At 47.2% G+C, this 13,370-nt stretch overlaps 1 protein-coding gene across 2 annotated transcripts in view; it reads right to left on the reverse strand.

Annotated features, from left to right (window-relative positions):
• Myof (myoferlin) overlaps nt 1–13,370 on the reverse strand; it is a 137,485-nt gene that overhangs the window by 113,063 nt on the left and 11,052 nt on the right. For both annotated transcript variants that reach the window (XM_050157674.1, XM_050157668.1), the window contains exons 2-3: nt 4,850–4,905; nt 1,741–1,832 (exon numbers count right to left, since the gene is read on the reverse strand). In XM_050157674.1, the coding sequence (XP_050013631.1) occupies nt 1,741–1,832; nt 4,850–4,905 (148 nt within the window). The remainder of the gene's footprint in view (nt 1–1,740; nt 1,833–4,849; nt 4,906–13,370) is intronic.

Raw genomic sequence — 13,370 nt, forward strand, 5'->3', positions numbered from 1 at the left:
GGTCATGAGAGCAAGACAGCTGTCCTTTCCCCTTACCAGCTACAGCACTCAGGAGAGTCGGCCCTGCACCTTGCCTGGGCAACACAGTAGAGCTGGTGTGGGTGAGCTTACCCTGAGGGCATGAAAGCAGGAGAACCATACCCCTTGCTCCTTGCTGCTTAGGGTGAACTAACCAGGGAAGTATTGGAGAGCTCACCCTAGTGGTGAGGTTGGGGGAGAGCTGGTGGCCTGAACAACCCTGCAACCACCTAGTCCCAGAACCAGGGCGATGAGTTGGCCCACCTCAATATCCACCCGATCTGTGATCTGCTGGTGCACATGAATGGGCTGGTCCTGCATATCCAAAGCTACAGGGTCTCCACGACACAGGGCAACAACAGAATAACTAAGAGGAGTCCCAGTCAGAGCCCAGAATAAATAGTACAGCAGAAACCAGAGACCTCAAAACAAACCAGTGAGTTCAATGAACACTTGTAAGTAACAATATGTGGACAAAGGGTATACTGTGTTACTGTATACAGCTTCCATGATGAGATTTTTCTTTCTTTTTTTTTCTTTTTCTTTTCTCTTAAATTTTACTTTATTTTATTTCGTGGGAGAGGGGAAGTTGCAAGAGCAGAGGGCGGATACAAAGGGATGGGGAGATTAATGGAACTGAGATGCATGATGTGAAAGTCAAAAAGAATAAATAAAATTTTAAAAAATAAAGTAGTGAAGCAATTGAGAAATACTTGCCCTTGGCCTCCACATGTGTCTGACTGGGGAATGCATAACACACGTGTGTGTGGTGAGACAGCTGTCTCCCACAGGTCGTCCCCTGATTTCACACATACTGCGGCACATGTGCCTGTGCCTGCTTTTGCGTGCATGCCTGCGCGCGCGCGCGCACGTACACTAGCAAAGCACACACAGTGAGAGAAAAGATCTTTGTTACAGCTAATGTAGCTGCAACTCAGATAGTAGAGCTGAGACAAGAGGTAAGAGGTACAGTTGGCAAAGAAGGCGTGAGACAGACTGATGACTGACACTGGGGCAAAGGTGTGTGACTGAGTAACTGTGGCTCCTGTTACCACTGAAAGCACCGAGTGGCCCCGCCCCCACTGGCTGCAGCACTGGCCCCACCCCTCACTGGCTGCAGCACTGGCCCCACCCCTCACTGGCTGCAGCACTGGCCCCGCCCCTCACTGGCTGCAGCATTCTGCTCACGTAGCTCGTGTAGGGGTAGGAGCATGAGGGCATGGAACTGAAACACTAGCATGTTAAAAAAAATACTACAATTTCTTAGTAAAAATGCCATAATATGTAATTCAACAAAACAAATAATAGCAACATAATATGTGTGTTAGGGTTTTCATTGCTGTGAAAAGACACTATGACCATGGCAACTGTTATAAAGCAAACATTTAACTGGGGTGGCTTGCTTAGAGTTTCAGAGGTTCAGCCCATTATCATCACGATGGGGAGCACGGCAGTGTGCAGGCAGATGTGGTGCTGGAGCTGAGAGTGAGGGCTACACCTTGTAAGCAACAGGAAACCTGCTGAGCCACTGGGCGGTATCCTGAGCATAGAAAACCTCAAAGCCTGCTCCTGCTCCCACAGTGACATACCTCCTGCAACAAAGCCATGCCCACTCCAACAAAGCCACGCCTCCTAGTAGTGCCACTCCCTGTGAAATTATGGGGGCCAATTATTCAAAGTACCTCAATATGCAAAACGATAAAGTCTCTGGAAGTAACTTACTTATTTTGTCCAATTGTCTCAAAATCCTTGACAACAATCACAAGGGAAGACGAGGAGTCCAGTGGTATCCCCTTCAAGTCAAATTCCACAATCTGTTCACAGAAAGGTTATGAAAACAAAAAGGCCATTAAACAGAATACAAGATATACTGGGCAGCAATCTTCACTAACAATCTTTTGAGTTACTAAGTTCTATAGTTTGGGGGGTGAAAAGGCAGACTAGGGAGAGATTCAGGGAATGTGTGGGCCACTCCCGGCTTCTCATTTTCTAGATCTTAGGGCTATAGCTGGGTCACCAAACCTCTGACTCATGGTCAGAAAATGAACTTAACTCCTACCAAAACTGTTGAGAAAATACTTCCTTTAATGGTTATTTTTAAACCCTGCTCTCTTAGGCGTTATTATTGAGTAATGAATAAGCCAGAAACCCTTCTTCTAAGACTCATTAGCTCTTACTGTAAGCCCCATTGTGGTCAGGGCTGTGATTTATACAGTTGTTTTTTTCTCAGCTTCTCACTTTAATTCAGTAACTTACTTTCTAATAATAGATGCAAAAGAATTAACAACATACCATGAATGCCTTTGATTGACTAGATAATCAACTGATTATTCAAAGTAAGCAATTTGTTTGTTTGTTTGTTTTGTTTTTCGAGACAGGGTTTCTCCGTAGCTTTTTTTTGTTCTTGTCCTGGAACTAGCTCTTGTAGTCCAGGCTGGCCTCAAACTCACAGAGATCCGCCTGCCTCTGCCTCCCAAGTGCTGGGATTAAAGGCGTGCGCCACCACCGCCCGGCTTCAAAGTAAGCAATTTGAGCCTCTTTGTAGTGACTTTGGGATAGAAGTTTGTCTCACAGTTCCTATGAGAGTGAGAATACACCCACCAATCCCAAGGAGTGTGGGGCTAAGCGTTTCAGCCACAAAACAGCAGGTAGGATGCTTACTTGTTCACTACATTTGCAAAATGAAGGGAAAACACATTGGAAACAAAATGGAGTTAAGGTGGATAATGACCACACATGAAAACAAACCTTTCTCCTTGGGTCATGTGGATCAAGAGTCGTGTCAGATTGGTACAACTCAGAAGCAATGGAAGCATGCAAATATGGCTTTGCCTTGTTTTATCCTTGGGGCTTTGTGACAGGTACTAGGAGCGCACAAGGTACCAGGGGCTTCTTGCTATCACAGGTCTTAAGGTCTGGTAGTTGTGTTGTGAGCTACAGAGGGTAGACCTCCTCACAGACTGCAGACCTGCGTGGTTTCCCAGAGAGGCTTCAAGAGGCTTCAAAGTTTCACCTCACTGATGCCCAGATATGGTCCTTATATTTAGACTTATTAAAAGCAGTTGGCAGAGGGAATAATTGGGATGGGTGAAAGGGAAGTCTCCCTCTGATGATTCAGGGACAACAACAAAGACATTGCTCTGGTCCAGGAAGGCTTAGCCCGGCTTTTGAAAGAAACAATGGGACTGGTCATCAAAAAATTAGTCAGACTGGGAAAATCCTACTCTGCGGGGGGAAAATGAAACGTTTCATCTGTCTCTAAAACACTAAACTCCGAGCCACTTATAAAAGAAATGCAAAGTCAACAGTGTGTGTCAGGGTGTAAATAAGGTACAAGGTTTCTCTTCGGCAGAATATCACACAGCCATGAAAATACTTCTGAGTCAAATGATACTAATACATGCTTGGGATATGAGAGTAAGAAGAAATAGCATAGGAAATCATTAATTTATGATGCATAACATTATTTCAGACATCAGATTTGTTCATTGAGAAAGCAACTATTGATACATGTAGACGTTAACTATTTGTTTCTAGAGCAGTGGTTCTCAACCTTTCTAATGCTGTGACCCTTAATGCAGTTCCTTGTGTGATCCCCAACCATAAAATTATTTTCAATGCTACTTCATAACTGTAATTTTGCTATGGTTATGAATTATAATGTAAATATCTGATATGCAGGGTGTCTGATATTTGGCCCCTATGTGGGTCACAACCCACAGGTTGAGAACCACTCTTCTAGAGAGTTAACGTAAACTTCCTTTTGCAATGCTAGGTTAATTAGTTTAATGCCAACATGACACAAGTCAGAGTCCATTTGTTTTTGTTGTTTGTAAAATAGATTTCTTTTTGAGAGAGAGAGGGGAGGGTCTCTCTCTAGAGACCTGAATATCCTGGAATATCCTGAATATCCTGACTATTTAGATAGATCAGGCTGGTCTTGAACTCACAGAGATCTATCTCCTAAGTGCTGGGATTAAAGGTGTGCACCATTATGCCCAGCTATGCCACAGTAATTTTGGAAGAGGGAACCTCAATTGAGAAAATATCCTTACCAGACTGGCCTACAGGTAAGCCTGTGGTGTGTTTTCTAGACTGATGGTTGATGTGGAAGGGCTCCCTCACTGTGTGCCACCCTGGGCTGGTGGTCTTGGATGCTATAAGAAAGGAAGCTAAGCAAGCCATGAGGAGCAAGTTAGAAGAATCATTGCTCTGTGGTCTTTGCTAGTTTCTACTTCCAGGTTCCTGCCCCGCTTGTGTTCCTGTCCTGACTTTCCTGATGGAAGCTACACGCTGAAATAAACCCTTTCCTCCCTAGGTTGCTTTTGATCATGATGTTTTATCACAGCAATAGAAACCCTAACTAAGACAAATATTTACCTGAAGTCCTATGACTTCTATTAGAGAACTTAACTTTTGTCACAGAAATCAGTAAATGCCATCACTCAGCTAGATACTTGAAGTATCAAGGGCTTGTCTTTTAATAAATGGCATGCACACATGGTTTTACAAGGAGCTCTCCGAGACTGGAGATGTTCTAGTGTTCACTGTTGTGCTAAAGTGGATAGGGTCATAGGTCAAGCTAGTGAGCTAGGCTAGGACTCCTCCCTCCTGCGCAGGCTCTGTACACACGTCTCTGGTGTTCAGAAAATGGGCACAAGCCAGGCCATCGCTGAGCTGCTCTGATCTTTGAGGGGGAAGAAGGGAGCTGGAATGGATGGGGGTGTCGCATAGAGATTTTCTTCCAAAGAAGAGCATTAGCCTCCAACCCAAAGAGGGGACAACTGGACAAAGCTTTAAAAGAAAGTTGAAAAAAGAGCACTGAAGTCACCTCATTCCAGACCGGGTTGAGTTCGTTATCAACTTTCTTTGTCTTCTTCTTCTCATCTGCAAACACAAAAAAAAAAAAGCAAGAGATTCAATCAACTAGAAATAATTCAAGGTCATGTAGCATCTAGTTGGCACCCCTAAAAACCATTCCTCAGAGCCTCTCACGCCACCGTTTACCCCTTTGTCTGGCAGCTGTGGGGAGCACCTCTGAGTCAATTTCCAAGGAATAAGGAGATTCAGCCCCACCTCTCTCACTCAGGCCTCCCAACTGGCGTTTCCACTTTGCTGTGGAAAGAACCCAAGGGGACTGACCTTTGAGACACGGGGATGGCCATTCTACAGATGGACACACCGAGGATAAAATGTGATACAATGAGCTTACAGTTGGCAGTGGGGCCTGAGATTTCAACCCTGAAGCCCTGGTCGCTCCAAAGGTGGTAAGACAACATCATGGCTTAGCAGTTAAGCTGGGCTCCCTCCCAAAGCCTCATCCACACACCCATGCAGAAAGCAGTTTTGTCGACGACCAGTGGGGGACTTGGAGGTTCCCTTCGCTACTGGACCACCTTTTGAGACCTAAGATCTTTTTTCTCTATGTCTGTGCCTTAATGAGAAAATGGGTAAATCTAGCCTCGAGTTTTCTTAGGGCTCCTGTGTCTGTCCTCCAAAACTTACCAAGATAAATGCTTGCCTCTGAGTACCACATGCATTAAAAGCATCATCTCATCTCCTTGGAAACAGTGTATTTTTTACTATTACTTTTGTCATGCCTCCCTTCACAGCTAAGGCAAATGAGGCTAATTACATATTCAAAGTCACCCAGTCACTAAGTGGTATGGTTCTGATTTGAACCTAGGCAGGGCGCCTTGGCGGCCACACTTCGAAGTCGCTCCTAACCATTGCTTTTGCCCTGCTGCTGAGGAATGTGGGGGCGGTGGGTTCTGTTCAGCCACTCGCCACAGCCACATCACTTCTTCTGCTCCCAGCACACAGCCGGCTGAGGGCCTAACCACCGCGTTCTTCCAAACCTCAGCATAGCAATACTGTGAGTCAGGAACCTCGCTCTGCTAAACATTAACTTTTCCGCTTGAGTGGGCCTCACATGGTCCAGCTGGCTTTCTTTCCTCAGCTTCCCTCCCAGAGGAAGAGAAACCATGGGAGAAATGACCAGCCAGCTCAGGCCACGGCACCTCACAGTGACGATTCTCTGAGTGAGGTCTCCCACAGACATTAATCCACTCCTTCGTTCCTCCACCCAGCAAATTGACTTTTTTTTTTTTTAAATAGCACTTGCCTGGTGTTGAACTGGACCTGAGGGTGGCCTACTGGGGGTGTGCCCAGAGGTCACTGAGGAGGGCAGGATGATTTCAGTTGCCATCCAAGGGCTACGGAAAAGGAAAATTCAGAGGAAGAAAGGTGATGTCAGCACAGCTGGCCAGAAGCAAAGGAGACTGGGGATGTATAGAAAGGTTCTAGCCAGACACAATGTGAGCCTTGAATTCCACGCCGTTTCATTTGACTGATACAAGTGATAAAGGAAAGAGGATTTTAGAATCCAGCCTTAAGGACTTCCAGAAGTTCACAATCCAACAAGGAAAACCAAGTTATCCCCCAAAACGTCCGATGTGCACACGACCCAGGCAGATGCTGAGAACAATGGCTATTCAGGGAAGCTAAACAGAAGCTGGCTGACCACAGGCCAGGTGGAGCTATTCACCTGGAACTTCCAGTAGATTCCAGGCTGGTCACGTGACAGACATACTAAAAGTGTTGCCTTGAGGGTGGAGACAGGGGGCTCAGCGAGAGCCAGGTATTGCTGAGCTTCTATAGGCTCCTTTCACGAACTTTACCCAAGATCACAGAGCTAGGAAGAAGGCCTCTAGCCAGGCCTAGTCTGAGTCCAAAAAAAAAAAAAAAATTCTTATCAGTAGCCACAGGCAGGTATTTATTCTATTCAGTGTATTCTGCCTCTTTTCTTCCTACCAAAGGTCAGAGTGGCAGACTCTGGACGTCAGATTAAATGGCCGGAAATGCCCTCTCCTTCTCCCCATCACCTACGTCGGTGGGCTGCCACCTCTGCGGTTAGTAAGATAACAACGGTCCCTTCCTTTGGAAAGGAACTGAGCACTTTCATGGAAGAACAAAACAACAGACGCAAAAGCAGAACACCCTGGACCACGGCTAGAGGCATTCTTCAGGACGCTTCCTGTGTTCTGATTAGTGGAGCCTGCCTCCAACTCAGCCCTGGAAAGCTGACGCGGTCTGCCAGCCTCCGTGCCAGAGACCCAGGCACCCCTGTCTGTTTCCACAGGATAATTCCTTTGCTGGCCACTAGCTCTTTGCACTGCGTCAGACCCTGTGGTGGTTAACTCAATTTGACACGGCCAGGAATCTCAAGGGAATGTGTATATTGGCTTGGGCTGTGGGTGTGCCTGTGGGGCACTCGCCTATTAAATTCACTGTTATGGGAAGACCAAGACGTCTGGAAGTTTTCCCTAGGTACGAGGTCCTCAAGTGTATAGAATAGAGAAAGCAAGCAAGCCAGCAGCATTCATTTCTTGAGGCCTTTGACCACGGATGTGTTATGACTAGCTGCTTCAAGTTCTTGTCGCCATACTTAACAATGGACAGCAACCTGGAGCCGTCATCTATGGCACACCCTTTCTCCTCTGTGTCGAGTTTGTCAGGCTATTTTATCAGGGCCACAGGAATGAATCCAGGACAAACCCTGCAGACGAGGCCTGAGAGAGAACTGGTCAAGGCTGACCAGCCTGCTCCAGCTGTGACAGAGGCCAGCTGGGATGCGCAGGTAGAGTTGATATTTTACAATCGGTTGAGTCTGAACAGAGATTTACTCTCTCTATTGGTTACTTTTTTGTGGCTGTGACAAAAGCAACAGAAAAGTTCATTTTGGTGTAGAATCCAGAGACGACAGTCTATCAGGCAGCCAGAGCTAGAGGGCGTTAGTCACACTGCTCCTGCCGTCGGGAGGCAGAGAGAAATGGACGCTGGTGCTTGCTTGGCTCCTGTTTCTTATATTCATTCTGGAGCCTCGGCCCTGGAAAGACAGCGCATCAGTTAAGAGCTCTGACTGCTCTTGCAGAGAACCTGAGCTTCATTCTCAGCGCCCACGTCGGACAGCACACAACCATAAGGAACTCCGGTTCTCAGGGGACCTAACACCTCCAGCCTCAGCAGGCACTCACATTCATGTATAGACACAGATACACACACACACACGCACACACGCACACACACACACATGCACACACACAGATGCATACAAATAATAAAAATCAATCTTAAAAAATATGAGTCCTGGACGGGAGGTTGGGGAGGAAGCTGGGAGGAGTGGAGAGAGGGGAGGATGCACTTAGTATGTATTTTATGAGAGAAGAATAATTTTTGTTGTTGTTTTTCAAGACAGGGTTTCTCTATAGCTTTGAAGCCTGTTCTGGAACTCTCTCTGTAGACCAGGCTGCCCTCGAACTCACAGACCTCCACCTGTTTCTGCCTCCGGAGTGCTGGGATTAAAGGCCTACACCACCACCACCTGGCTGAGAAAAATAAACTTTTCTTAAAAAGGAAAAAATAACTCTTAAAATACCTTTTAAAGAAAAGAATAGGCCTCCTTGAAGGTCACAACTATACTGTATTAACACTGTTATGCAGGTGCCCACAGAGGGCTTGTTAGTGATTAGCTTCTCCATGGTTTGTGTGATTGAACTTCTCAGGTGTGCCTAAGTGTCATGAGTAGCGTTGCCTTAGTGGTTAAAAGAGAGCATGAATACCAAGTCTACAGTGCTGACTCTCAGCTTTGAGCAAACAGCAGCCATTAGTGTTTCTCATTAAGATACCAGGGCAGCACCCCATTTTGCCTTCCCTAGGACATTCCCAGGCCCCAGAACCCCAGGGGACAGGAAGTGCCCAGTGAAGCAAGGGACAGCCCTAGTAGAATAACTCCTTCACGGCTCCATTTCAGATCTCAGTGACCACCTAGGGCAACTGGTACATGGGCAGTGGCTGTCCTGATTGTCAGTCAGCCTGGCAGCCACAAGGATGGGGCAATTCCACAAGAACCAGGGGCCAGAGCTGTCTGTAGTGGGGCAAGGGAGAGTTCTCAGTCCCCAGGAGTTAAAGGCAGTCCTCTCAAGCCACCCCGGGGAACTCTCGCGAGAGGCATGCCTGACTTTTTCATCCCAACCCTGGCTGCTCCACTGATTCAGAAAGATGTTGCCAAACAAGTTCAAGGAAAACTCTTTGGGGCCAAACCGCAACCGCTATACGAAGAGAAGGAGCTCTGTGCATTTCTGAGACGGCTGATAACACAGACACAGGAACACCCCGGGCCAAAGCAGCCTGGGTTCCTGCTCCTGCGTCTGCAGCCCAATGCCCCACGGGCCTCTGAGATGGCCTTTTGGGTTGTGAGCTCCAGAATAAAACGCTAGACTTGCAGTGAACCCTGGCCATCTAAAAGACTCACAAAAGCCCCATCTTAAAGCCCACTTGAGGAATGGTATCCAGCCCCACTGGTAGTAGGCTGATTTTATATGTGAGCCTCCACTCTGTGGGGCACTTGATACCCATGCTTAACCTTACTACCTGGGTATTAGAGTGCCCATTTTATAGATGAAGGAACAAAAGCAGGAGACGTTAATTAATTTGCCCCAGGCTTCCTACGGGGAAAAGGGCAGGATAGTCTTTTGCCCCAAGTCAGCTTCACTTCTAAGCCTGCACACTGAGATGCCCCTGTAGGCTGAGGAACCCAGAAACCCGTGTCTTTCTCAGGACTTCCCAGCCATATGAGCTGCTTCCTGCTACTCTAACTAGTTGTCTCCACTAGTGAGCCTTGGTATCTAATATTCAGGAGAATCAGCTTCCTCGTGTAAGATTTATAATCTGCCAGACGCCCGTAGGGTGTAAGAGGTCACCAGTTCTTTTTTAAGTTTAATTTTAATGTTTGAGACAGGGTCTCACATATCCCAGACTGGCCACAAACTTGATATATAGTTTGCCTGTGTCAGCCTACATTCTGGGATTACATACATATATGCCTTTACACAGAACTTGAACCCAGGGCTTTCTGTATGCTAAGTAAGCACTCTATCCTCTCTGTCTCTCTCTCACACACACATCTCACACACACACCACACACACACACACACACACACACACACACACACATACACAGATACATGCCTAACCTATTCTCACGACCTTCATTCCAAGACACAATAAAGTTCAACAGTTTATTTGAATGCACGAGTTTCAGTTCCTGCTGGTTTCTGACTGGTGTGTTTCTGAGACATAATTTGCCAGAGAGTGAATCCAGACTGGTCCTTAGCAAACTCTCATCCAGGCCAGCTGAGGACCTGAATCTTAGGGGGCCCCTGTAGGCTGAGGAACCCAGAAACCCGTGTCTTTCTCAGGACTTCCCATCCATATGAGCTGTTCCTGCTACTCTATCTAGTTGTCTCCACTAGTGAGCCTTGGTATCTAATATTCAGGAGAACCAGCTTCCTCGTGTAGGGGGGAAGTAAGAGCCCATCAGGGCTGGAGGCAACGAAGAATCAAATGAAAGAACAAATTTGTGCCTGAGATCGTGGGAAGTTCTGTGAATCAGAATTAGTAACTGCTTCAGCCAGTCTCTACCCGAGACATCATACCAAGGGGAAGTCAAATAACCCCAGAAGAGAATTTTGAAAACAAAAGCAGAGTAGAAATTATGATCATCAAATTCTGTTACTCCTTGGTGAAAAAAAAAAAAAAAAAAAGACTGAATTTACCCTAAGCCTCAGCTCCCGTGCTCCACAATAGGCAATATCTCATACCACAGGTCATCTTATCTCTGAGGAGGGTCTCATCATTGCCAACAATTTAAAACAATCTCAGCCCTCTTTCCTGCGCTGTGGTTGGCTCTGGCCTCTAGCTCCTAAGTCAGCTGGCTGGCTGTTAGTGGGAGATCTGAGGAGTCCGGGGTGGAGGTGGAGCCTAGGAAGGAACATGGTGTAGTATTAAAGTGAAAGATCCGATGCACATAGGGAACCTGCTGTGTCCTGAGCTGTGGGAAAGGTCATGCCCAGACTATGAACCCAAATACAAACCCAGGTTCTCTTCCTTCTCTGCCTCTTCCTGGCCACACAGCTCTGCTCTCCCTCAGTCTCGCTGAGGCGTGTACGCTCCTCACTTACAAACATGGAAATATGCCCCAGCAGTGCCAAGGGCTCTGAACAACAAATAATACCACACCCATGAAATGGCTTTGGACACGAGTTGGGGGAAGGGCTTCTTCAAACCAGGCCACTCCTGTAGATGGCATCAGGAGTCTCAGATAGGGCTTTGAAGGTCAGAAGTGTGCAGACCGAAGGGCCCAGTGCCAGGCTCTGACCCCGGTAGGGTAAGAAATCCAAGGGCTGAGATTCCCAAGAAAAGGCAATGGTAGAAAAGAGCCCAGAGCCAGGCATGGTGGTTCATAGTTTTGATCCTAGAAACTTGGAAGGTGAAGGCAGGGGCATCTCTGTGAGTTAGAGAAAGCTCCAGAACAGCCAGGGCTGCATAGAGAAACACTGCTTAAAACAAAACAAAACAAAAACCCACAGTATTACGATTCCCCTTTGGAAGAAACAGAGTGCTGAAAGAGCCGAGGGTAGGAGAGGGTCAGTCAGGAGCAGACAGAGCAGAAGTGGCTGAGACCACACTCAGCTCTGCATAAGAAACAAGGCAACAGCCTCCCCAGAGGAGGAGCCCCAGCTCTCCCTGGGACCAGCTATGAGATGCTCACCTAGGGAGTTACCCCACTCTATCCAAAACCGTTTCTCCAGCTCTGAAAGATTTCACTTCCGGGCTGAAGAGAAGGCCCAGGGCAGGACTTAAGTTTGGATCTTAAGAAAAGAAAAAATGGATGTGGCTGCATGAACCTGTAACCCTAGCAACAGGGGTTGGAAGCTGGGAAGATGGGAACGGTGTGGGGGCTTCCAGTCTAACCTAGCCTAAAACCTGCAAGGTTCAGTGAGGGACCGCCTCAAAGGGATATGGTGGAGAGCAATAGAGGATGCGCAGTGTCCTCCTGTGGCCTCCACATGCTGGCCAAGCACACCTCCCTGCCTGTACCCATGTACAAACAGACACACCACCAGCACAATTTAGAGAAAGACTTTAGAGCTGTGGTTGGCAGTGCACACCTATAATCCCAGCACTTGGGAGGGCAGAGAAAGGTGGCTCTCTGTGAGTCTGAGGCCAGCCTGGTCTACAGGACAGGACAGCTAGGGCTACACAGAGAAGCTCCGTCTTCAAAAACCAAAACCAACACATATTTTCAGTGATAAATTAAATGAACTAAAATGAAGGTAACAGATGTGAAACTGTTACACAGTGGATAACAGCTGTCAAGCTCTCCTCATCAACACGAGGACAACTTTTCCGGCTCATTCATCAGACTCTGCTCTGCTAACAGCATAGTCTATAGGCTGCCTGTGGGGAGGGTATGAGCCCAGCATAGTCTATAGGCCCAGCTTGCTCCCCATGATCTGAAGAGCTACGGTGATACCTGACATAGCATCCCTCACGCATAGTTATTGAATAATTCATGATTTTAAGGCCCAAGAAGATGCCACCAAGAGGCAGAGACGGGGAGGACGCAGGCGATGAGGAAGGATGAGCAGAAACACAACTTCTTACATTGTTTATTAGAAGGAAGATAGCAGGCCAGGCGGTGGTGGTGCACGCCTTTAATCCCAGCACTCAGGAGGCAGAGGCAGGCGGATCTCTGTGAGTTCATGGCCAGCCTGGTGTACAGAGAGAGTTCCAGGACAGCCAGGTTGTTACACAGAAAAACCCTTCTTGAAAAAAATAAAGAAAGGAAGGGAGGGAGGGAGGGAGGGAGGGAGGGAGGGAGGGAGGGAAGGAAGGAAGGAGGCAGAACTGTTTTCCCAGCTCACATGTAGTGCTCCTGAGATGAAAACGATGGTGTAGGCAAAAGAACAAACAAAAATAAAACTTTATGGTAAAATAAAATGAGGCCTCACCCTGCCAGTTAAATATGAGATTTTAAGAAATACTTGGTGAATAAGAGTTAGGCCTTAGTTCCTGCTAATAAAATAGTCCAATCTTGCTTGTCAGTGGAACTGATTCACTGCTAAGCCATGTCACCTCTGGGTCTGAGTCACAGCCTGTCATAAATGTTTGCCTTACCTGCGGCAAAGCTCAGGCAGAACGGCTAGGTTTTCTTCCTTCTCTCCTTTCTTTAAAAAAAAAAAAAAATCTTGTTCTCAGTAAACTTTCTCCTGCTTTTTAACTAGATCCTACTGACCCCAGTATACTGAACAACCCAGTCCTCGTAGAGGGGGCCGGAGTACTCATTCACCTGACTTGATGGCAGGGCCCAGCTGTGTGCAGTCACCTCTGCTCACGGAGCAATCTGGGATCCAATTAAACCCGGCCCTGCCTCTGCCCAAGTTCCCAGGAGGTGCTAGCCACCACGAATAAGCGGAAGATATGGACTCGTGGCCACCTACTGCTATCAG

Source organism: Alexandromys fortis, unplaced genomic scaffold (assembly GCF_014885135.2).
Source record: "Alexandromys fortis isolate MF-2015 unplaced genomic scaffold, M_Fortis_MF-2015_v1.1 scaffold_10, whole genome shotgun sequence".
NCBI classification, from domain to species: Eukaryota; Metazoa; Chordata; class Mammalia; order Rodentia; family Cricetidae; genus Alexandromys; species Alexandromys fortis.